The 24,085-nt window shown below is 42.1% G+C and overlaps 1 protein-coding gene across 2 annotated transcripts in view; it reads left to right on the forward strand.

Annotated features, from left to right (window-relative positions):
- Marf1 (meiosis regulator and mRNA stability factor 1) overlaps positions 1-24,085 on the forward strand; it is a 50,005-nt gene that overhangs the window by 22,140 nt on the left and 3,780 nt on the right. For both annotated transcript variants that reach the window (XM_055597732.1, XM_055597733.1), the window contains exons 14-26: positions 2,802-3,038; positions 3,123-3,242; positions 3,786-3,961; positions 8,492-8,712; positions 9,613-9,755; positions 9,877-10,010; positions 11,339-11,541; positions 12,225-12,452; positions 17,078-17,308; positions 19,752-19,964; positions 21,516-21,576; positions 21,659-21,775; positions 23,116-23,280. In XM_055597732.1, the coding sequence (XP_055453707.1) occupies positions 2,802-3,038; positions 3,123-3,242; positions 3,786-3,961; positions 8,492-8,712; positions 9,613-9,755; positions 9,877-10,010; positions 11,339-11,541; positions 12,225-12,452; positions 17,078-17,308; positions 19,752-19,964; positions 21,516-21,576; positions 21,659-21,775; positions 23,116-23,280 (2,249 nt within the window). The remainder of the gene's footprint in view (positions 1-2,801; positions 3,039-3,122; positions 3,243-3,785; positions 3,962-8,491; positions 8,713-9,612; positions 9,756-9,876; positions 10,011-11,338; positions 11,542-12,224; positions 12,453-17,077; positions 17,309-19,751; positions 19,965-21,515; positions 21,577-21,658; positions 21,776-23,115; positions 23,281-24,085) is intronic.

Below are 24,085 nucleotides of genomic sequence, written 5' to 3' on the forward strand. Positions count from 1 at the left end.
TTTATACATATGAGCACTCTGTTTGCATGTATGCCTGAATTACAGAAGAGAGCATCAGATCCTATTATAGATGGTTATGAGCCACCATGTGGTTGCTAGGAATTGAACTCAGGACCTCTGGAAGAGCAGACAATGCTCTTGAACCGCTGAACCATCTCTCCAGCCCCACCCCCCATGGTAACTCTTAAAAAGGAAAACATTTCATTGGAGCTGGCTTAGTGTTTCAGAGGTTTAGTCTGTAATTGTCATAGTGGGAAACATGGCAGCAGCAAGCAGACATGGAACTGGAGAAGGAGCTTGAGAGTTTTATATCTAGATCCATAGGTGGCAGGGAAAGAGAGACTCTGGGCCTGGCTTGAGCATCTGAAACCTCAAAGTCTACCTCCAGTGACATACTTCCTCCCACAAGGCAACAGCGCCTAATAGGGCCACTCCTTAAGACTGTGGGGGCCCTTTTCATTAAAACTATCAGTGCTCCAAAAGCTAAGCTTTTTAATTTTGTTTTGCCTGCTAGTTTTATTACTCTTCCAGTGGCATTTGTGAGCTTGCTCTATACTTTAGACAGGATCTAGAATCTTCAGTGTCAGTGTAAAGTAGGTGCACAGCAGGTGTTAGTGGAATGAAAGGCTGAGGCACAAAGGACATGGTTTTGTATCCAAAGAGTTTCTTAGAAGTAAAGAGAAGATCTTACAAATCCTTCTGTGAATCAACGAGAAATTTCAATGAAAAGGAGGTACAGAGAGAATGATTCAGAGGTCTAGGCAGCATTAGGGTGTATGGCAGTTACTCCATGAGTAATGAGCCATTGACTGGATTAGAGGAACAAGAACAGAGATGTATAATGGTCAAAGTCATCTTCAAGGAGAAGAAAAGAAGGAAAGTTCTGTGCCAGGGTTAATTTTGTGCTGATGTAATTGGACTACAAAGAACTACGTGCCACAGAATTTTCAAGCCTTTTTGAGGCCTGGTGTCATATACTAGTAATTTTAGCATTTGGGAGTGGAGGCCATAGGATTGGGAGTTCAAGACATACTCAGCTGTGCAACGCCAGACATGAGATGCTGTCTCAAAAACTAAATAAATGGATGAATGGGTGGATGGGTGGGTAGGTGGATGGGCTAGAACAGAGGTTCTCAACTTGAATGACCCCTTTGGGGTTGAATGACCATTTCACAGGGGTCACATACCAAATATCCTGCATATCAGATATTTACATTATGATTCATAACAGCAAAATTACAGTTAGGTAGCAATGAAAATAACTTTATGGTTGGGGTTACCACAACATGAGGAACTATATTAAGGGGGTCACAGCATGAGGAAGGTTGAGAACCACTGGACTAGAGAGTTGACCCAGGAGTTAGAAGGAGCATTGGCTGCTCTTACAGTGGACCCAGATTCAATTCCCAGCTTACACCTCCCCCCCCAAAATTCTATCTCCAGTGGATCTGATGCCCTCTTTCGACCTACAAGGGCACTGCACACATATGGTACACAGACATACATGCAGGCAAAACATGTATATATATCAAATAATAAATTTTTTAAAAAAGGAAATTCAAGTGCCTGTGGAACAGGAACAGATAACTATTTTTGGGTAGGAAGCAAGATGGCAAGGTAAAAGGTAGCAGACTACTGTTCTGAGACTGTGGTGGGACAGATGGGAAGCAGGAACATGAAGCTTGAGGAGGAGGCACAGTAAGAGTTGAAAAGTTCCAGGGTATCATTGGAATATCAGTATTGAGAGTTGGAGTGCTATTAGAGACTCTGAGTGAGGTGTTGGTTTTGAAAGTAATAGCTGCTATTTGCTGAAGAGGTATTATTTATGATAGGCAGGGAAGCAGATAGGACCAGAAGAGTGGGAGGGAGGTAGAACTGGGTGGAAGGCCAGGGAAGCAAGCACGGGCCCAGAGGTAAGAGTAAGTAAGGAAAGTATGTGGAAAGAGAACATTTCAGACATTAGGGAATCTTAGGAGCCTGAAAGTAGGGTGAGGTTTGGGGATGACTGGTGACATAGAGCCAGAAAAGAAGGGGATTAGAGCCTGAGTAAATGTCAATCCTGAGAGATCACTTATTTTCCCCCTAAAACAATGAGAGTTTAAGGCCAACAATGAGAACAGAGAGAGAATATTTATTTCCCCATATGGGGAGACCCCAGGGACTGGTGTTGGTAGAGAAGAAGGCTGATGGATATAAGACCCTGGGAATGGAACCTGGAAAAGTAAGAAGGAGTTACTAATAGTCAGGCCAAGCACTATCCAGGCCTAATCAAATTCAGTCCTCATTTATCACCGTAAGGTACAAGTTACCAAACATTTTAAAGACAGTAAAATTGAGACTCAAACTGGTTGTGTATCTTAATGAAGTAGAGTCAGCATGTGACCTCAAATCTGTCTTCATCTAGAGCCTGGGCTTTTATGCTCCAGCTGTAGCAGGTCTAAGTCAGGGTTGAGGAGTCCAGGTACAGAGGCCAGTGCTCTACAGTTGAGGTCAGTGTGGGTGAGAACATCTCTAAAAGAGTACACTTCAGAGGGCAGTGGTTGGAGGTGGCACATGTTGGGAGCACTTTCATCTAAGACACTTAGGTGAAGACACTGCCACGGGAACGGGCTACCAAATGATAGTACTGTTGTAGCTGGCAGAGAGCCATATGGCTTCAAAGAGTAAATGAGCTCAGTAGTTTCATCTTACTCAAGGAGGAATGGGGGGAAGCCATTCTGTATTGCTTTATTAAACAGATTGGGTGTGTCTACATAATCAAAGAAAAACATTCTAAACCAACACCTCTTTCCTGTTCTTAGGTATGGACACAAGTTAAATGTGTCTGATTTATATAAATTAACAGACACAATTGCAATCCGTGAACAGGGAAATGGGCGATTGGTGTGTCTCTTACCCAGTAGCCAGGCCCGCCAAAGCCCCCTGGGCTCTTCCCAATCACATGATGGCTCCTCCACGAACTGCAGCCCAGTTCTATTTGAAGAGTTGGAGTATCACGAACCTGTCTGCAGGCAGCACTGCTCTAACAAGGATTTCAGGTACATCAACGCCTACCAGAGAGTAAGCAGGTAATGCTTCCCACTCCTGAGAAGTGAGCTCACTGTTTGCTGTCTTTCCTGCAGTGAACATGAATTTGATCCAGACTCTTATAAGATTCCTTTTGTGGTTCTTTCTTTGAAAGTTTTTGCACCTCAAGTTCATAGTCTTCTCCAGACCCACGAGGGCACCGTGCCTTTGCTAAGGTGAGCCATGTTAGTCATTGGGAGTAGAGTGCTTGTAGGGTCATTCCTGTAGTCTGCCTACTGACAGAACAAAGGATTAGAAAGAGGACTCTGTCTTAGGGTTGAATCTTTGAGAAATGAATCCATGCACTCAGTATTTCAACAAGAAGCTGGAATTATGTTGGATTTCACAAATTTAAACATGAGGATAGTTTCTTTTTTGCAGGAAAGAGATGCATTCAAATTGAAAGTTGCACAAGTGCCAAGAGAGTGCATCATTTCACCCTTGTTCATATTCCAGGGTTGTAAAAAAAATCATTTATTAGTGTACACTGAAAACAACTCTGGACCACAGACAAACCCCAAACTTGGTGCCCTTGACAACCCAAAGTGCTTTATCTAACTCCCTGATGAACACTGCCCAGGGATTTCTAGAGTTATTCATTAGGATGTATTATAGAGGCAGTACCTCAGCAGTTACTTCTCAGATACATTGATTAAAGCCTGCTGTTCAGCCTGCAATGCTTTTTTTCATTATTTTCACTTGCTCTTTTGTCCCTTCAGCTTTCCAGATTGCTATGCTGCGGAGTTTGGTGACCTAGAAATTATGCGAGACAGCCACAGAGGTGTCCCCTTAGAGCACTTCATCACTTGCATTCCAGGAGTAAACATTGCCACTGCTCAGAATGGTGTCAAAGTAGTGAAGTGGATTCACAACAAGCCCCCACCTCCCAATACTGGTAGGTGGGGCAGTGTCGGGGATTGAGCTCTAAACTCACACCTGTCTACAGGAAAGCTAGGAGGAAGCTTGGATTTTAAACAGCAGTACCATTTTCAACTAAAGTGTTTGATCTTTTTTTTCTCCCACCTTCTCCTTTTTTTCTCCTTCTTCCCCTTCTCAGAGAAGGGGAAGCCCATAAAAGAGGTACCACACCACCCGGCACCTCAAGTTACAGCAAGACTAAGCGCATCTTCTCCCACTGAGGCCAGACAAGGCAGCTCAGCTAGAGGAAAGGGCTCCAGAGGCAAGCAACAGAGTCAGAGGCAGTCCCTACTCCCATTGTTAGAGGACCATGTGATGACCATGCTGCACATGTGATGCATATGTTTAGGTCCAGCCCACGAAAGCTCTTTGGTTGGTGGTTTAGTCTCTGTGATCTCAGTCTCTGGGCCCTCCATGGGCCCAGGTTAGTTTACTCTGTAGGTCTTTTGTGCTGTCCTTGGCTCCCTCTATCCTTATCCCCCCTCTTTCACAAAACTCCCCAAGCCTGTCCTATTGTTTGTCTATGGGTCTCTACATCTGTTTTTATTAGCTGCTGGATAAAGGCTCTCAGAGGACAGTTATGCTAGGCTCCTGTCTGCAAGCATAGCGGAGTATCAATAGTGACAGGGGTTGGCTCTCTCCCATGGGGTGGGTCTGAAGTTGGCCAGTTGGCCATTCCTTCAATCTTGGCTCCATCTTTATCCCAAACTACTTATAGGTGAGACAGATTTTGGGTTGAAGGTTTTATGGGTGGGGTGGTGTCCCCCTCCTTTCACTGGAAGTTCCACCTACCTGACTACAGGAGATGGCAACTTTAGGTTCCATATCTCCCACTTTTAGGGATCTCAGCTAGGGTTACTCCATGGGGACTCTTCCTGTCCCATAGATGCTCCCCAACCGATTTCTGTTCTTTCTCCTGGTCCCCTCGCCCCAACACCTCCTCACCTCCTCCCAGACAGCTCCTTCCCCCCAGGTACTTCAATTGAGATTCTACTTATATTTCAGCATGAGAATCAAGCATCCTCCCTTGAGCCCTCCTTGGCTTCTTTGGGTCTGTGGTTGTAGCTTGGTTATTCTGAACATTATAGCTAATACCTGCTTATGAATGCGTGTCTTTCTGTGTCTGGGTTACCTCACCCAGGATGATCTTTTCTAGTTCCATCCATTTGCTTGCAAATTGCATGATTTTCTTATTTTTAATAGCTGAGTAGTATTCCATTGTGTAAATGCGTTTTCTTTATTCATTCTTCAGTTGAGGAACATCTAGGTTGTTTTCAGTTTCTGGTTATGAATAAAGCTGTGATGAACATTGTTGAGCAAGTGTTCTTATTATATGGTGAAGCATCTTTTGGACACATGCCCAGGAGTGGTATAGCTGGATCTTGAGGTAGATCTATTGAGAAACTGCCAGATTGCTTTCCAAAGTGATTGTACAAGTTTGTACTTCGACCAGCAGTGGAAGAGTGTTCCCCTTGCTCCACATCCTCACCAGCATGTGCTGCCACTTGAGGTTTTGATCTTAACCATTCTGATGGGTTTAAGATGGGAATCTCAGAGTCATTTTAATTTGTGTTTCCCTGGTGACTAAGGATGTTGAACTTTTTTTAAGTATTTTTTTTTGCCATTCGAGATTCCTCTGTTGAGAATTCCGTTTAGCACTGCACCCCATTTTTGAATTGGGTTATTTTGTTTGTTGATGTTTAATTTCTTGGGTTCTTTATATATTTTGGATATTAGCCCTCTGTCGGATGTAGGGTTGTTAAAGATCGTTTTCCATTCTGTATGTTGCTGTTTTGTTCTGATGACAGTGTCCTTTGCTTTACAGAAGCTTTTCCATTTCATGAGGTCCCATTTATTCATTGTTGATCTTAGAGCCTGTGCTGTTGGTATTCTGTTCAGGAAGGTGTCTTCAGTGCCAATGAGTTCAAGGCTATTCCCCACTTTGTCTTTTGGTCGATTTAATGTATCCAGTTTTATGTTGAGGTCTTTGATCCATTCGGACTTGAATTTTGGCAAATTAATAAATAACTGATTTGTTTGCATACTTTTACATGCAGAAATCCAGTTAGACCAGCATCATTTGGTGAAGATGATTTCTTTTTTCCATTATATGGTTTTGGCTTCTTTGTCAAAAATCAGGTGTCTGTAGGTATGTGGGTTTATTTCTGGGACTTATTTCATTGATCAACCTGTCTGTTTTTAATGCTAGTAGCATGCAGTTTTTATTACTGTTGCTGTGTAATAGAGCTTGAAGTCAAGGATGGTGATACCTCCATATGTTCTTGTATTTTACAGAATTATACAGAATTGTTTTAGCTATCCTGGGTCTTTTATTTTTCCATATGAAGTTGCTCTTTCAAGATCTGTAAAGAATTGTGTTGGACTTTTTTTTTTCTTTAAGATTTTCTTTTTTTAATTAGTTATACACATTTTGCCTGTGCACCAGAAGATGGCACCAGATCTCACTATAGATGGTTATGAGCCACCATGTGGTTGCTGGGAATTTAACTCAGGACTTTTGGAAGAAGAGCCAGTCTACTTAACCTCTGAGCCATTTCTCCAACCCTGTGTTGGACTTTTAATGGGAATTGCATTGAATCTGTAGATTGCTTTTGGTAAGACTTTTACCATGTTAATCCTACTGATCCCGTGAGCATGGGAAACCTTTACATCTCCTGTTATCTTCTTCAGCTTCTTTCTTCAAAGACTTGAAGTTCTTGTCATTTGCATTTGCTTGGTTAGAGTTACACCAAAATGTTTTGTATTATTTGTGGCTATTGTGAAGGCGATTGTTTCCTTAATTTATTTCTCAACCCATTTATTGCTTATATACAGAAGGGCTACTGATTTTTTTTTTTTTTTTTGAGTTAATTTTGCATCCAGCCACTTTGTTGAAGGTATTTGCCAGCTGTAAAAATTCTCTGATAGAATTTTGGGGGTCACTTATATATTTCCTCTGATCTTAAAACTCCCCAGATGCTAAAGACTTGGTAGAACCTGACTTTTGAAGATACCAGCATTGTGCCAGCAAGATGGCTCAGAGAGTAAAGGCACCTGCCATGAAGCCTGACAACCTGACTTTGGGCACTAGGATCCACATGGTGGAAGGAGAAAACCATCTTCCATATCTATGAGTGTCCACATACGTACACACGCACTTCTCTTTGGCTCTAATGTGTCTTCCTTCTTAGGCTTGCACCTCTGTTTAAAGGTAGAAGGGTAACTGAGAACCTGGCCTGAGTCAGTAGCTCAGGAAGTATCCTAGGCAGAAGCTTCTTCCTTAACCAGTCCTCTCCTCCCTCAGTCTTGGGCTGCCCAGGGCCTCCTGTGGGAGACTCCCAACCTCTGTCATGTGCTATGAGTCCACAAATCCCTTCTACTTCTCAATCAAGGTTTTTGTCTGTTTTTGTTTGTTTGTTTTTTTGTTTTTTACGATTTGTTTTTTGTTGTTTAGTTTATCATCATCACTATTATTATTTTTATTATTATTGGAAACAGAGTCTTATGTCTTACTTACATAACCAAGGCTTGTCTTAAATTCATGATCCTCTTGCTTCAGCTTCCCCTGCCCCAATGCTTAGATTTTTGTGGCATTTGCTACTATGCCAGGCTCTACTTCGGCTTTTTTTTTTTTTAAATAATTTATTTTAATTTTATGTTCATTGGTGTTTTGCCTGCATGTATGAATGTGTGAGGGTGTCAGAAGAACTGGAGTTATAGACAGTTGCCATGTGGGTGCTGAGACTTGAACCTGGGTCCTCTGGAATTGCAGCTAGTGCTCTTAATTGCTGAGTCATCTCTGTGCGCGCGCGCGCGCGTGTGTGTGTGTGTGTGTGTGTGTGTGCGCGCGCGCGCGCGCACACACACACGCCCTCTTTTTTTTTTTTTTTTTTTTTCCAGTTAAAGCTTTTTTCAGGTGTGAGCGCTTGAGACTGCAGAAACCTGATGGTGCAGACCTGTTTGTTTATCATAGTATTTAGGCAACAGGGACAGGAAGATTGCTGTGAGTTTGGTCTTCATAGGATGGTCCAGGCCTGCTAGGGCTATATAATGAGACCCTGTATCAACAAGTATGTATGTAGGTAGATCTATTTCTACTTCAGTTTTCCATCCTGCTCAAATTACTGCCTCTCATAGTGTTGTGAGTAAAATTTTAGCTCCATTATTCGTTAATTCCATTCCCATGGGCCACCTTCCTGGCCAAGTTACAAATGGATCTTTAAAACATAGTGTAGACTGGGAAGTCCTTGTTCATCTTCACTTCTACCATAGCCCTAGAGTACTTTGTACTTTATGACACCTTTTGAGAATTAAGGCAAATGGTTTGCCTGCCTGCAGTAAGACGGCCTGATCATTTGGTTCTGTGGCGCCTGGGTGTAGAAGCTACTTGCTGCATAGTGATTCTGAGCTAAGAACACAAAATACCTTTTCAGCCAATGAAGTCATCCCTGAGGTCTTATGGTTTTTTTGTTTGTTTGTTTTGTTTGTTTGTTTGTCTCTTCTCTAGACCCTTGGCTTTTGCGTTCTAAAAGTCCTGTGGGTAATCCCCAGCTGATCCAGTTCAGTAGAGAAGTCATTGATTTACTGAAGAACCAACCTTCTTGTATACTACCAATAAGCAATTTCATCCCTTCATACCATCACCATTTTGCAAAGCAGTGCCGTGTTTCAGATTATGGATATTCCAAGCTGATTGAACTACTAGAAGCTGTGCCTCATGTGTTGCAGGTAAAGGATATAAGGGGTTACTTTTTCAAAGAATGGAATGTTCTTGCATGACTTCAGCTGCCATAGCCAAAGACTAAGACAAAATAGAGACCTCATTTCTCATTCTGAGCTAAGCATCTGTTAAGAGCTGGCTTCCAAATGCAGGAGCCTTCTCAAGTTTTGAGGAAACTACAACTTTCCAACCTGAAAGAATTCCTTGGAGGCCTGTGGCCATTTTCCTTCTAGTGTCTGTGGGCTAACAAATGCTCATTATTAGCAAGGGGCTGCTGTGAACCTAATATGCTTACAAGTTGGCTCTACCTTTTGTGATTTGGACATTAGTCACTGGGCTAGGGCTTAGCATTGCCTATAACTTCCTTGAGGACAGTATTTTCATAATTTCCCACTTGTTAAAAAGGCCTGAAGAACTTTTTAGCTGTCTTGTAGAGTTGATATTAGTCAGCCAGACTGAACATGTGCTCATGATCTTTTGAGACACTTTGAAAACAAGCCAACAAGCTGGGCATGGTGGTGCATGCCTGTAATCCCAGCACTCAGGAGGCTGAGGCAGGTAGATCACTGTGAGTTCAAGGCCAGCCTGGTCTACAAAGTGAGTCCAGGATAGCCAGGGCTGCACAGAGAAACCCTGTCTTGAAAAACAAAATAAAAGCAAAGAAGGAAGAAAAAAAGAGAAAAAGAAGGGAGGGAGGGAGGGAGGAAGGAAAGAAGGAAAGCAAACAAGACAGCTGGGCCATTGTTCTTTTTAACTTTACTTGTTGAATTGTGTCCGTTTCAAAATGTAGGCATTACTTTTTGAGGGAGATAGTCTGAGAGTAACAAGAGCAAGGTCAATAAGGTTGACATAAGAACATATCTTTTGAGTTCTTCATAGTATAAGTAATCAGAACATTTCATTTTCAGATTCTTGGAATGGGCTCCAAACGTCTCCTGACCCTCACGCATAGGTCCCAGGTGAAGCGCTTTACTCAGGATTTACTAAAACTTCTCAAGTCTCAGGCCAGCAAGCAGGTCATTGTGAGAGAGTTCGCACAGGCTTATCATTGGTGAGTTGATGAGAAACTTTAAAAAAAAGAAAGAAAAAACATAGCAGTCTTTTGTAGAGCTTATTCCTATGGTAATGATTTTACTGTTTTTTTTTTGCCCATTTCCCATGTTAAAACATAGGTGTTTCTCAAAGGACTGGGATGTCACAGAATATGGTGTTTGTGAGTTGATTGATATTGTATCAGAGATCCCAGATACAACCATCTGCTTGTCCCAACAAGATGATGACATGGTCATTTGTATCCGAAAAAGAGGTGTGTAGAAGCTTGTTGTCTATCTAAGTAGTGCCTTTGTTTTTATTGTATTTTTGAGAACTGACTTCCCTTTGTAGCCCAGGCTGGTCTTGACTTGCAGTAGTACTGTGACCTTAGTAACCTAAATGCCAGGATTGTGGGCATGAGCCTAGCCATCATTTACTTCTAAGTAGAATAGTTTGTTTATTTATTTGTGTATGTGTGTAAGGGTATGCTCTTGTCTGTCCCTTCCCATGATTCTTAATGGTTTCTTGGGGAATGCAGTTTGTAAGAATGCCTGGTATGTAGAACCTTTGTTCTTTGGAGGGAGGGAAGCCATGTGCCCTGTAAGAAAGTACACTGGTTAGCCAGGCACCTTTAATCCCAGCACTTGGGAGACAGAGGCAGGCTGATCTCTCTTGAGTTCATGGACATACTGGTCTATAGTGACTTTTAGGACAACAAAGGCTACACAGAGAAACCCTGTCTGGAGAAAAAAGAAAGAAAGCTGACTTACTGGTTTTTAAGATCTACTCAAACGGGAGAAGAAACTGTAGCTAGCATTTTATTAAATACTTTCCAGCTATGTGCAGCGGTTTCTAGTGTCCAAGTTACCTGATGGAGACACTGTTTTAGCTCTAAGAATTAGTTCACTATGTATACTTTGGAAGAAAACAAACCCAGAGGAATGTGGCATTTGTCTTTCCAGTTGTAGTAGTTCAGTACAGTGAAGTCTGGGAGACAGATCTGTTAATTATCATATTCTGCATATTACCAGTGTCCTTGAGGTCACAAGCTTCTAGAGTTAAAACAGAGCAGTGTCTGTCTTTTCCTAATTCTCTTCCAGTCAATTTAAAGTTAATAGAAATGAAGATCAATGTTTAAGTAATTTTTCTCTTTTGTTTTGTTAAATCTTTGATATCTGATACCCTTTTCTGTTGGCAACTTTAACTGAAGATTAAATGAATAAACAAAAAAAATAAACAAAAAAATGAATAAACAAAAAAACGTGAATGTTCAAAAGTACTCCTTCACAGAAATAACATCTGTGTCTATCTTGTTCACATAGGTGTAGTGGACAGGATTTGTAGACATTGTTTCTATCTTATAGGTAATGACACGTGTATCTCTCACCTCCCATAGTAACACCCTCACTTCTCAGGATTGTGCCTTGAGCCTGTATGAGAACCACTGGCAAAGAATCTAGTACCAAGTATCTGTGTTTATTGTGGGCTGTGTGGCTGGGGAAGGCAAGCTGATCTCTTGTGACTCTGACATCACCTCTGCAGGGTTGATAGTAAACATAGTGGGTGGAAGCCTAATTTATATGGTGCTTTGTTTTTTTAAAGAACGAACTCAAGATGAAATCGAAAGGACAAAACAGTTCTCCAAGGATGTTGTGGACTTGCTGCGCCACCAGCCGCATTTCCGGATGCCCTTTAACAAGTTCATTCCCTCTTACCATCACCACTTTGGCCGGCAGTGCAAACTTGCATACTATGGATTTACTAAGTTGCTTGAACTTTTAGAAGCCATACCTGAAATTTTACAAGTAAGTGAAGAGATTCTAATTCTTTAAGTGATTTTCTGAGCAGTATATAGGAAGGTGTTGTTATTGGTTTTAGTTATGAGTCTAAAATATTCTCATCAGCAAAACTGAATTGTTGACCTGTTAGTAAATTTAGGTAAATATGGGATTTGCTCTGTAATTCCAGAATTTATGAGGTGGGGGCTAAGGAATTTTATGGTTGAAGCCAGCCTGGGTTAAACAGCAAGTCTCCACCTAAAAAATAATCTTCAGCTTGTGTTAGAGTAATCACTGAAAATAGAATGAGATGATTTAAATATTAAACTGAACATATTATTTTGAGCAGGGCCATGCTTCCCAAACCCCCCCCCCCCCCCCCCCCGCTTGGAAGTGGGGTAAGAGTATTTGTGCGAAGCTCTTTCAAGCAGGGTTTAATTTCTGTTATATTTGCATTATCTTTGATTCTAAAAGCATTGTTAAAACTTTTTGTTGTTGTAAAATTATACATAACAGAATTTATATTGCCAGGAAAAGGAACATTTTACATTCATGTTTGAGTGCCAAGGAAAGAGCTCTTTGATCTTGCAGAACTATGCCTTCATAACCACATTCCCATCTTAAGTGACCAATGTGTAGGTTTCCATGCCATTTACCTATAAAAACAATGATGTGTTCAAACCCCTCCTTTCTCTTTATGTGTTTTTAAGGTCTTGGAATGTGGAGAAGAGAAAATCCTGACTTTGACTGAAGTGGAGCGATTCAAAGCTCTAGCGGCCCAATTTGTTAAGCTTCTGCGGTCCCAAAAAGATAACTGCCTTATGATGACAGATCTGCTTACAGAATATGCTAAAACTTTTGGATATACATTTCGTCTCCAAGACTATGATGTCAGCTCAGTCTCAGCTTTGACACAGAAGCTCTGCCATGTTGTAAAGGTAGGCCAATGTCCTTCTACTGACTAGGCTGTGCCATGGTCCGTGTGGGGTGCAGCATTTCTCTGTGTGTCTTGCTGTTGTTTCACTGCTGCGTGTCATTGAAACCTTACTAGTTAATAGGAGGTGGCTTGGTTTGGTACTTTAGATTTATGGTCTTTCCTTTATGTCTTTATTGATGACCTTTCTGAACTGGCAAGGTCACTTTTTATTCTAAGGTACATGTGCTCATGTATAATAATCTCAGCCAGTCTGGCCTGAAGTTAATCCTTCCAGAGAGTTCTTTTTTTCAAAGGTTCCTGGGACACACACTGTATCATGTATCTTCCATGGACCCTGACTCATTTAGGGCTCATCCTGAGAACAAGCACAAGCTCAAAATTGCCCTTGGGGCTGGCAAAGCCCCTTTAGAAGAGGGCACCTTCCTCCTCTTCCCTGCCCTTCTACGCTGAGCTGACCTTCCTATGTATAGGTAGAGCAGCTGGATAGTTTCCAGAACATCTGCAGATCTATACAGCACAAGACTAGGGAAAGACTGCCAGGAGGAAAAAAATGGAAAGGGAAGCAGAAAGTGGTGGCACCATCAAACAGAGGCACAGAGGAAATCTGGTTATATACTGATAAGTTAGAGGAGGAGCCCTCTCAGGAGACAGAAAGAAAGTGGCCAGTAGTGTTCCATGAGACTTAGGTGGGTGGAAGTGACTGGCTTGCTACTGAGAACAGCACTTACAGTAAGCTGAGCAATGAGGTATCAAGGGAAAGTGGCAGCAGGATTTGCTAAAGCTTTTGGCTAGCTTGATTGTGAGAAGTAAAGTAGGAGGAACACAGCTAATCATGTGAGATGAAGGGAGCCAGTGACCTGGTGTCCAGGTGCTACAATTAGGTGTGTTTGAAAGTTCTAAAGAAGGATCACTTGATAAGTGAGCAGACAAAGACAAGAACTTCTGGGAAATGAGCAGACACAGAAGAGAAGAGTTTGGGATAGTAGGAGGAAGAGGTGGGGGGATGAATCAGAAGGAGGGACTGCCTTAATCTTTCACAAGATTAAGGAGGCTGTTGGGTGGGATCTGATAAAACTAATTCTGGAGATTATCAGCAGAACAGGATGCCATGTTACCATTAAATGGAAGGTTAAGGTAACTTTAAAGAAGAGGGGGCAAGACTTAAGGTAGAAGAGCTCAGAGAAGGTCTGATGTGTGGAGTTAGGGGTATGGTGGTACATAGTGTGCTTATGATGCTCACAGATGAATTGTAGAGATGGCCACTGTGCATGTGCCATACAGGTGTAGGTCCAGAAGCTGATGCCTGGGCTCATGGTGAGTTGGCCAGATGACCACAATGGAAAGGACTTAGGGGCAAAAGAACTTAAATTATTGACAGGAATGTTAGTGAACCAGTGGCCCCTTGGTGCTAAGATGGACAGAAAAGTGATTAACAGAAGTGTGGTCCATAATCCTACAATCTAAGGAGGCTGAAGACTTGAAATTCAAGGCCAGCCTGGGTAACTTAACAAGTCCCTATCTTCAAATTAAACATAAAAATAAAAACACTGGGGGCTGGAGAGATGGCTTGGCGGTTAAGAGTAATGATTGTTCTTCCTAAAGGACCCAGGTTCAATTTCCAGCACCCACATGACAGCTCACAACTGTCTGTAACTCACACAGACCTGTAGGCAAAACACCAATGCACAAAGAAATAAAAATAATAAGTTATCAAAAATAAAATAAAAAGACTGAAGTTAAAGGTCAATAGTAGAGGATTAGCCCCGCTTTTGAAGCCCTGGGTTCAGTCCTCAATACTAGGTACTGGGAGAAACAACCAAGTGAGGAAAGGAGTCTTTGTGAGACATGAGAAAAGGGGGAGATTGAAGAGAGTAGTACTGCCTAGGGGTACAGGAACAGATCCATCTTCTCCTATGATTAAATAATTAAAAGGCAAGCAAGGAGTGTTACTAGAAATCCCGAGGAGTCGCAGCAGAGCCAACACTGATACCTGAGAAATGGGAAATCTGAGTTTTTTCTTGGGGTTCTTATTCTCACTTATTAAAAATCTAAGATCAGACTCAAAATGGAAGCTGGAAGTCACTTATTAGAGTTTTAAAGCATAGACTCCAGGTAGGCAGGTTGTAAGAGGAGAATGGAGAAGGGGTTGAGGGGGAGGGGTGGGAAGCCATTCCATTTGAGAAGCTGGCATGGAGATAAGCCACATGGTGGGAAGGGGAGTTTTACAGAAAGTGTAAGGAATCCCAAAATACCAGGGAACACATGCATAGGCTCTGGCTGCATCTGAAAAAAAAAAAAAAAAAAAAGACAGAAAAGAAAAAGGAACAGTTAGGCCTTTCCAACTCAGGACTCTGAAACGTGGGCAGACCTAGACAAGCCTCATTTTGGCTTGTGGGTGGGAGTTGGAAATTCTGGAAATAAAAAGTATATTGTCTTATGATAAACCTATCTGTCATTAGCTTGGTCTTTGTCCTGCTCAACTGAATTAACTATGTTTATGTGCATTGGCATTTTTGTTGTTGTTGTTGTTGTTGTTATGTTTTCTTGTATTGCCGGCCAGTATGTCTATCTGTGAGGGTGTTAGATCCCCTGGAACTGGAGTTACAGACAATTGTGAGCTGCCATGTGTGTGCTGGGCCTTCTGGAATAGCTGTTAGTGCTCTTAACTGCTGAACCATCTCCCCAGCCCCTGAATTAACTTTTTAAAGAAAATTTATTTATTACTTTTTATGTATATGGATATATTTTGTTAGCATGTATGTATGTTTGTCTACCACATATGTGCAGCCCATGGAGGCCAGAAGAAGGTATTGAATACTCTGGGACTGGAGTTACAAATGGTTGTGATCTGCCATGCTAGGAATTGAACCCTGGTCCTCTGCCACCCAAGAACATTTTGATGTCTGTGGTCTAGGCTGCTTCTGAAAGCCTTGTCTTGGTTCATAGTCCTACTGCAGCTGGGGACTTATTTCATGATCTATGCTCTTACCAGAAACAATGTGGAAGGAAGCCCATGATCTATGTTCTCACTGACTAAAGAGCAAGGAAGGTACTTGAGCAGTGATCTTGGTGACTGCAGATGCCTAGTTGTGAGAGCGGCACGTGGAAGGCTTCTGTGACAACTCCTGCCCCAACCTCAAGCCCCATCCCATAAAAGGAACAGCCTAAACAGGAAGCCATAGAAGAGAACTCTTAAAAAGTATGATAAGGATATAGAAGTGTAGCTCTCCATAATTTATGGCTTCTGGCTGGAGCTCAGGAGGGGAAAGACTCAGTCCTATTTAAGGGGCAGGCCACTGAGAGTTTGACCATGCTCCAGTGATCATATAGATAATACAAATTGGATTTGGCATAGGGGAGCTGTTACAAGGGGAGTGCAGACATGGAAGGACTAGGAAGTGAGTGTGATCTGGGCATATACTATGAAATTCCCAAAGAATCAATAAAATTACTATGTTGAGTTAAAAAAAAAAAAGCAGCAGTATTGGTAATGGTCTGGGATTCTAAAGACAGTGATTCAAAGCCTTTGGACTAATGTTTGCTGGCTAGTTGAGTGCCTGCTTTCTCCTTTGTTTCTTTTTTTCTTTTTTAAGATCTAGTTTATTTATATGTATGTGTGTTTGCCTGTTTGCATGTGCACAACGTAAATGTTAGTGCACTGCCTGTGGAAACCAAAAGAGGGTATTGGATCACCTGGAACTGGAATTACAGATGGTTTTATCTCTCTATATGAATCCTGGGAACTGAATCTGGGTCCTCTGCAAGAGGACCAAGGGCCCTTAACTGCTCAGCCCTCTCTCCAGTCCCCCACAGCCTCCTGCTTTCAAAGCAGGAACTGTGTTACTACTATACCACTATACTACTACCACTATAGGAGTGGGAATCTGCCACCATGTTGTTGCCTCAGTGTAGAGTGTGCCTGAAAAGTAAAGATATGCTGATGCCTCATAGAGTCCAAAGGGGACAAGCTCGTCTTCAGGTCTTACTGTAGGCAATGAGCCATTTAGTCTTTGCAGAGAAAGCAAAGCCAGTGGGGAAGAAGCCTAAGGGGAGGATGATCTACTGGCTGATGGTGTGAGTACACAGAGCCCTGCCACCTGCAGTTAAAGACCCATGGCAGGTCTTTGGACCTGAAGAAGGCAAGTAGTCTCAATCACCAAGTTCTTGTCTCTGCACTTGGTATTTGGTGCCCAGGCAATGCCCTGTATCTTTCAGAGGGTCCCTCCCTTAAGTTCTTTGTCTCCTTGAGAATCCTAAGTGATCAACTAGATGCATAGCAGATGAAAATGCTGACTTTAAAATTAGCTCTATGTCATCAAAAAAATGTAGCTTTCCCTGTGGTCACCAGCCTAGTCACTAGGCTCAGCCAAGGCATGTCAGCTGGCTTGCTGTGTCTTTGCCTTAGAGGAAACCAGCAAGGAAGAAAAAACACAGAAGTAGAGGGAACTGTGACAGTGTCTTCCAATATGGGCTGTAGGGAGGGTAAACTTTTCTGCTCCAGTTTCATTCCAAGTGTTGGTCTGCTGTCACAAAGAAGCCCAGATACTTTGTGTTTAAGTGCCTCTGTTGGTCTTTGTTAGCCAGAATGAGATGCTCTGAATTCGGTTTGTATGCTCTCTTCCTTAGGTTGCTGATATGGAGTCCGGCAAACAGATCCAGCTGATCAACAGGAAGTCTCTTCGGTCTCTCACTGCTCAATTGCTGGTGTTATTGATGTCTTGGGAAGGAGATGCCTATCTTTCTGTTGATGAGCTCAGGAGACGTTATGAAACAACACACTGTACTCCTCTCAATCCCTGTGAATATGGATTCATGACCTTGACTGAGCTACTGAAGAGTTTGCCTTACTTGGTGGAGGTATGTGTGTGAGTAGATCTGAAGACTCATCATATTGGAAGCTTCTCAGGTTGGCAATTCTGGAGTTGTATTAGGTCTGCATTAGTATATGGAGAGCTGGAGGGACACTAGAGGTCTTGAAATTGGCTGGCCATTTTTGTTTCTTTCTGTTAGTAACTTATGTGCGTGAATGTGTTGCTTGCATTTATGTATGTGCATCAAATGCATGCCTAGTGCCCATAGAGGTCAGAAGGAGGCTTTGGAGCTCATAGAACTGGAGTTACATTACAAATGGTGGTGAACCACCGTTTAGGTGCAGAGAATTGAACCCAGGGCCTACTCAAAGAGCAGCAAGTGTTCTTAACTACTGAGCTATGTCTCTCCGTGCCCCTTTTACTTTCGTTGTGTGTGAGAGAGAGAGAGAATGAGTGTCACAGTGGCAATTGTGTGGAGGATAATTTGCAGGAATGGGTTTATTTTATACACTTGCTGAGGCATTTGAAGTTATATATACATACACATGCACACATACAATATGAAAAATTCAAGTTATTTCCATTAATCCTGAAAATTAATGATAACTGCAGCTTTTTAAAGATTTAACAGTTTTCATTTTATATGTGTGAGTGTTTTGTATGTATGCACACTGTACATGTGCCTGGTGCCCATGGAGGGTGGAAGAGGGTTTTGGTATTCTGGAACTGGAGTTATAGATGGTTGTGAGCTGCCGTGTGGGTTCTGGGAACCAAATCTAGGTCCTCTGCAAGAACAGTAATTACTCTTACCTGCGCTGATCCAGCTCTCTATTCCCAACTTCAGCTCTAAAAAAACAAAAAAAAAAAAACAGAACAAAACATTTCGGGGCATGAAAAGAAATGTGGTAGAGGGTATAATTTACTTTTTTATTGCTTTTGCTGATTTATTGTGCCAAGGAAGCATCTTGCTACTCAATGAGCAACAGCCCTAGCACACCACTTATTTTATATCTTAATATAGTCTCTTAAAAGAAAATGAATTTACAGAAGATGTCAGTGGATCCGATTCAACCATGTAGGGAATGAATGATTAAACTGTCATCATGTGACCATGTGTTAGGTCAATAGTTAAAAGAAATCAAATCCTTCTTGCTTCTGTGGTACTAGGAATTGAACCCAGGGCTTCACTCATGCTAAATAGGTGTTAAGCTGAGCTACACCCCAGCCTCCCAGTCTAACACTTTTAAAAACTGTTAATTACAGTCTATCAAATACAAATTCTGAGCAGTGCTACCAGAGCCTCAAGACAAACAGCTTGTCATGGCTTGGTGGCAGTGCCTGTGCCCCTTCTCCTGGTGATGTCAGCACGTCTGTGGAGTGGGATGGTGCTGGTTAAGTTTTCTCCAGTTCAACTTTTGTTATACAGCTATATAAACAGGTATATAGAGCAAATATTTGTTTGATGATAAATGGTAAGAAAATTTGTCTTTCTTTTTCCTTTTTTTGTTTTTTGTTTTTGTTTTTTTCAGAGCTGAGGACCAAACCCAGCACCTTGAGCTTGCTAAGCAAGCACTCAACCACTGAGCTAAATCCCCAACCCCAAAAAATTTGTTTTTAAATGACTGATTTGTATACATGTATGCAAATGGTGTAAAACACCATTTGCAAAAGAAGAGCACAGATTTGCATATTAAGATGGATGTTCTTGTCTGTTTTCATGTAAAAGAATCTTGGCTGGACATTTGAAACTGTAGGACTTGGAGCATCTTCAGTGTTCTTCAGAGTTGCATATAACAGAAAATTGGTATGAGCAGTAACAACACTGCTAATAGCATACCATCGATGCAAACTTGACTGAGGTCTTTCAGGCGGCATTTATTGGAGTTGAATGGTGTATCACACACTCAGCATGAACAACAGTATGGAGAAGTGCTACTGGAAACACCTTGTGTTCGTTATGAGTTTGGCTCTTGAAGTAATTTTTGGTTGTTAAGATTCAGAAACATTTTTATAGTGCTAGTTTTGCAGTCCTCATAAGCAGTTTCCGAAGCTGGTTACCAGAAGACACAGGAGTTTTGTGTGTGAGCGCGCCTGTGTGTCTGTATGTGTGTGTTTGCAAGGGCAGCCAGTGTTGTTCTGCCTCACACTGTTTCCGGGAGATGCAGTCTAGGGCCACAGCCACTATGTATGTCTTTTGGGACTGCAGATTCCCTACTCTTCTTCCCTGCTCACATAGTTTCTTCAGACTTCACAAGATTACATCTGCAGAGAAATTATAGTTGCCCTGGGTTGTTGAGCCTGTCTGGAAGGCCTTGCCATGAGCATCTCCTAAGGCTTTGGGAGACCCTTCTTTGAGCCCCTTCTAGAGTACTTTCAGAAACCAAAGTGATTTGGGGCCTTCTGAGTGTACTTGGTAGGAGGCCGTCACTCCAGAGAGGCAGGGCCAGTCACTTAGGAAGTTTCTAATTCTTCTTATTCTTCTGGGCCAGGTGTTTACAAATGATAAAGCAGAAGAATATGTGAAGCTCACAAGCCTATACTTGTTTGCAAAGAATGTGCGATCTCTGCTTCACACCTATCACTACCAGCAGATTTTCCTTCATGAGTTTTCAATAGCCTATACCAAGTATGTTGGAGAAACACTGCAGCCCAAAACATATGGCTACAGTAGTGTGGAGGAGTTATTGGGAGCCATCCCACAGGTAGGTATTTTCATCAGCTTCTGGGAAAGTGTCTTTCTAAAGAACCATTGCTGACTTCTGATCAGAGATGTAAGGTGTCACCTGAGTACTGCCAAATAAGATGAATGGTTTTAGTGTTTCTCAGTATTTTTTTTTTTTTTAAACCTTTATTTCGTGTCAGGTAAGTTAGTTTCAGGCTTTCCCTCTAGAAATGTGCTCAGTTGTCACCTAACCAGACAGGACACCTAAGCAGATGTCCTGAGTAGAATGTGACTAGAGCAGCATAGCTGTGATACCACCTCCACCCTCCCACCCCCATCTCCTCTCAGTGAGTGTGAAAAATGGCCCAGGCAGGGCCACTTCCTAAGGATGAGAATCCTGGAGGGGGCAGCATCACAGATATTTCTGAGTTACTGTGTAGCACGGAGGCATAAGTTGTCATGGTAGGTAAGGTGGCATGCACAGATGAAGAATAGCCATGTAAGAAGCAATGAAACTGTACTGGGAGAGTGCTTGCTGACCTGCAAAGAATAAAAATGGAAAAAAAAAATACAAGCATGCTAGAGCCCTATAGTAGCTGTTCTGAGGGTCTTGCTCCTTCAAGTAAGAGTTTCCCTTTGCTGTGAAGAAGGCGGGGGAGCTCAGGTTTACCTTTGGAAAGCATCACTGCTGTCCACAAAAGAGCTGAAGGAGACTGAGTGGAGGAGGGAGCTTACACAGGGTCCTGATTGCTGTCTAGGCCCCAGAACATGGTGGTAAAGGAGTTGAGCTGGGTTAAAATGTGTGAGCACTTGTAGTCAAATTCTAAAATGCAAAATATTCCAAAACCTTGGGTAGGCAAGGTGGTACCACATTGGACAGTCTATACCTGACCTCCTATGATGAATTGCAGGCAGAATACTTTTTCATTATAAAAACAAAGGAAAACTCATTTTACCTGCCTTCAGGCTATATTTATATGATTCTTAAGAGAGAGAGAGATATCTAGTTTAAGTCTATCATATACCCAGACCTGTACTAGGTATATGCAAATCCTCCCAAGTCCCCTCTGATTCCAAGTATTTGAGAAAGGGTGCTTAGGCTATGATAAAATAGGCATCCAGGAAGAATGCCTGGAAACTGAGGATAGAGATTTGGGAGCCAAGGCGTATTTTTACCCTGACCTGGCTGAAGGTCAGGGCTGCTGCTTTACTGTCAGGATCAGCAATTAGTTGATGGATCTAAGAGATGCTATCCTTTGAGGCTGAGTTCAGTTTCTATTAGAAAAAGTAAGTGGGAAGTTTCCGGATTTAAGTCACAAAGCTATGGAAGATAATATTGAAGAGTCATAAATACTTTTAACACTGCATCTTTTGAGTTTTAGTTGCTCAGCTTTTTCAGGAGGGCATGGTTCTATCCTTTGCTGTCTATTGCTTTAGAAGCTAAAGAGCTAGCATAGAAAAGCTGTTCATTGAGTTTTAACTCTGTTGTGTGAGAAGCACAGGAGAATGAGGCCTCCCACGCCCCATTTGCCTATTAGATTACTTTTCTCTCATTTTCCACTGCTTAACCAGGAGTATGTCTTATGTTCAGGTGGTCTGGATAAAAGGACATGGTCATAAGAGAATTGTGGTGTTAAAAAATGACATGAAAAGTAAGTAAGCTCCCATCCCCTCCCCCGAGTCAATTATGATGCTCTCATTGACCTTTCTCTGATGGGCACTCTTGTCTTCTAGACCGGCTAAGCTCACTTGACCTTTTCCCTGCCAATCATGAAGACCAGCCTGCAGTCAGCAGGCAGATCCTGGAGGTGCCAGAATCCCATACAGCCTCAGAACTGCAGCTTAGAACAGGTACTAGGGAAAAACAATAAAGTAAACAAAGCCTTAAAGTTCCAGGAGGTGGCTTGGCTTTAGGATATGTGGAGGAAAAAGGACAAATGGGTATTTTAATTAAAATTAAACATATATTTAAAACAATTTTAGAATTTTTTTTTTTTAATGTGTATGAGTACTTTGCCTACATGTATGTCTGTGTACCATGTGTGCATCTGGTGGCTGAGGAAATCAGAAGAGAGCATTGGGTCCCCTGGAACAAGAGTTATGGATAGTTGTGAGCCACTGTATGCGTGCTAGGAACCAAATCCAGGTCCTCTGCTAGAACAACAAATGCTCTTAACTGATAAGCCATCACCGCAGACCTAAATATTTATTCCCCCAAGTGCATTTTAGTGTGTCATTAACAACTACATGTGGCAGTATTGAATGATTGGCTGAGTAAATAATTTGTCCTTAAAGATTATCCCAATTCAGATGTTTTGTTTTTATTTCTTTTTGGATGCTTACTAAAATGACTGTTTAAAACTGTGGTGATAGATAGAAAGAGAGCCCAGCCCCAAATATCCAAATATAATGTGCCAGGAAGGTTAGGTGAATTTGTGCTGATAGGCTAATGGAATTCTGCTAAAGGCTAGTCAGTGAATGTATACTAAGGTTGGTGGACTATGCTAAGCTGGGTCATCAGGGTTCTTGCTAGACTAGATTTGGAAAGGACACAGCATATCACATAGGCCTTATGAGAAAAAGGCTCAGGAACCTGACTATGGAGCATAACATATAGTGGTGTGAAAGTGCTCATCCAGGTAATTGAGTCTCAGGCTTTATGTAGAGCCAGCTCTGTGTCAACAGAAGCCAATTCCAGAACTCTGTAGACTTGGGCACTACCATTAAATGTAAGAGAGATCTAAACACAGCATCACAAGTAGCTAGAAGGATTTATTACTTTGCCTTGTGTTTAGAGAAAAGCTGTTTCCGGCATCTAACACTGCTGAAGCTTCTTGCCCTGGCTGGCTCCTTCCACTGTCCTCAACCTTCAGTAGTTTTGTTTCTTCTCTAAAGGCTCTTTTCCTTTTTTGGCATCTTCAGGGACCAATGTTCTAAAGAACACAAGTCCTCAACAGACTGTTGGCTTTAGTGTATTGTTTGTCAGAGGTCTTCTGATAATGGTTTTGTTGTTATTTGTTTTTTTATTTTAAATAAATAAATATGTGTATATATATATATATATAGAGAGAGAGAGAGAGAGAGAAAGAGAGAGTGCTTGATTATTTTATGCTGACTTCTGAGGCTGAGGAGAACCTCAGGGGTAGACCTTTGTGCATATTTGAATATAGCTGCCTGCCTTCTATCTGCAGGGCCCAGCCAGCTGGAGCTTCTGCACCTGACCAACAGCTCTCCTGTTGACCTCCTCTGTGCTCCTGTCCCTTCATGCCTGCCATCCCCTCAGCTAAGACCAGATCCTGTCATCCTGCAGCCCACTGATCTCATTCAGTTTGAAGAACACCCTCAAGAGCCTTTGGGTATGTCACACCCTATATGCTGAGCACTTCTGTGTGGGTTTAGCAAATGATCCATGCTGCCAGTATAGGAGGTGTCTGGTGGACATAGGGAAAAAGAATGCTGTTGCAGGTATAAAAGTACCCGTGCTGATGATTCAGTCCCTTCCTTGTTGGGGTTTCTGCTAATTTATAAACCAGGTGTAATCTAAAGTTCAGGGGCAGTGTCACTGGTCTGTGAAAGAGCACTTGAGTAATGATGTTTTTACTTTTAAGTAAAACCCAGTAAGACCCAGTCTTATTCTGGGTCCTCTGGTACTTCTGACCATCATGTTTGATGTTCAACTTCTCAGCACCTGTTAACCTACTACATAACATTTGCGTAGGGTCCAGTGTGTACTGGGGCTTTAGGAAGCTGGTCTGAGCAAGGTACCTATGGATTGAGGCCCTGGAGTCCTGTGACCTAAAAACCAATAGAGCTAAACCCCCTTTTTTGTTGTTGTTTTGTTTTGTTTTTCAAGACAGGGTGTTAGTGTAGCTTTGGCTGTTTTGAAATTTGTTAGCCTCAAACTCAGAGATCCTCGTGCCTTTGCCTCCTGAGTGCAATGATTAAAAGCTAACCTCTTAACATCCAAACTTAGTGCCAGTCTGATGTGAGGTCTGTTCAGCTTTCTTACTCCTCTGTCAGGTGCTGGGGCTGATAGACATTGGAACTCTGACCATACTGTCAATGGGGCCACCATCTCCACTCCAGAGGTTAAGTCTCTTGACTACGGTGACTATGGTCATTCTGCCTTCTTTGAGGAATCCCAGATGCTTTGTGGAAACC

The sequence above is a fragment of the Psammomys obesus genome, unplaced genomic scaffold, assembly GCF_907164565.1.
Source record: "Psammomys obesus unplaced genomic scaffold, mPsaObe1.curated_primary_1811, whole genome shotgun sequence".
Lineage (NCBI taxonomy): Eukaryota > Metazoa > Chordata > Mammalia > Rodentia > Muridae > Psammomys > Psammomys obesus.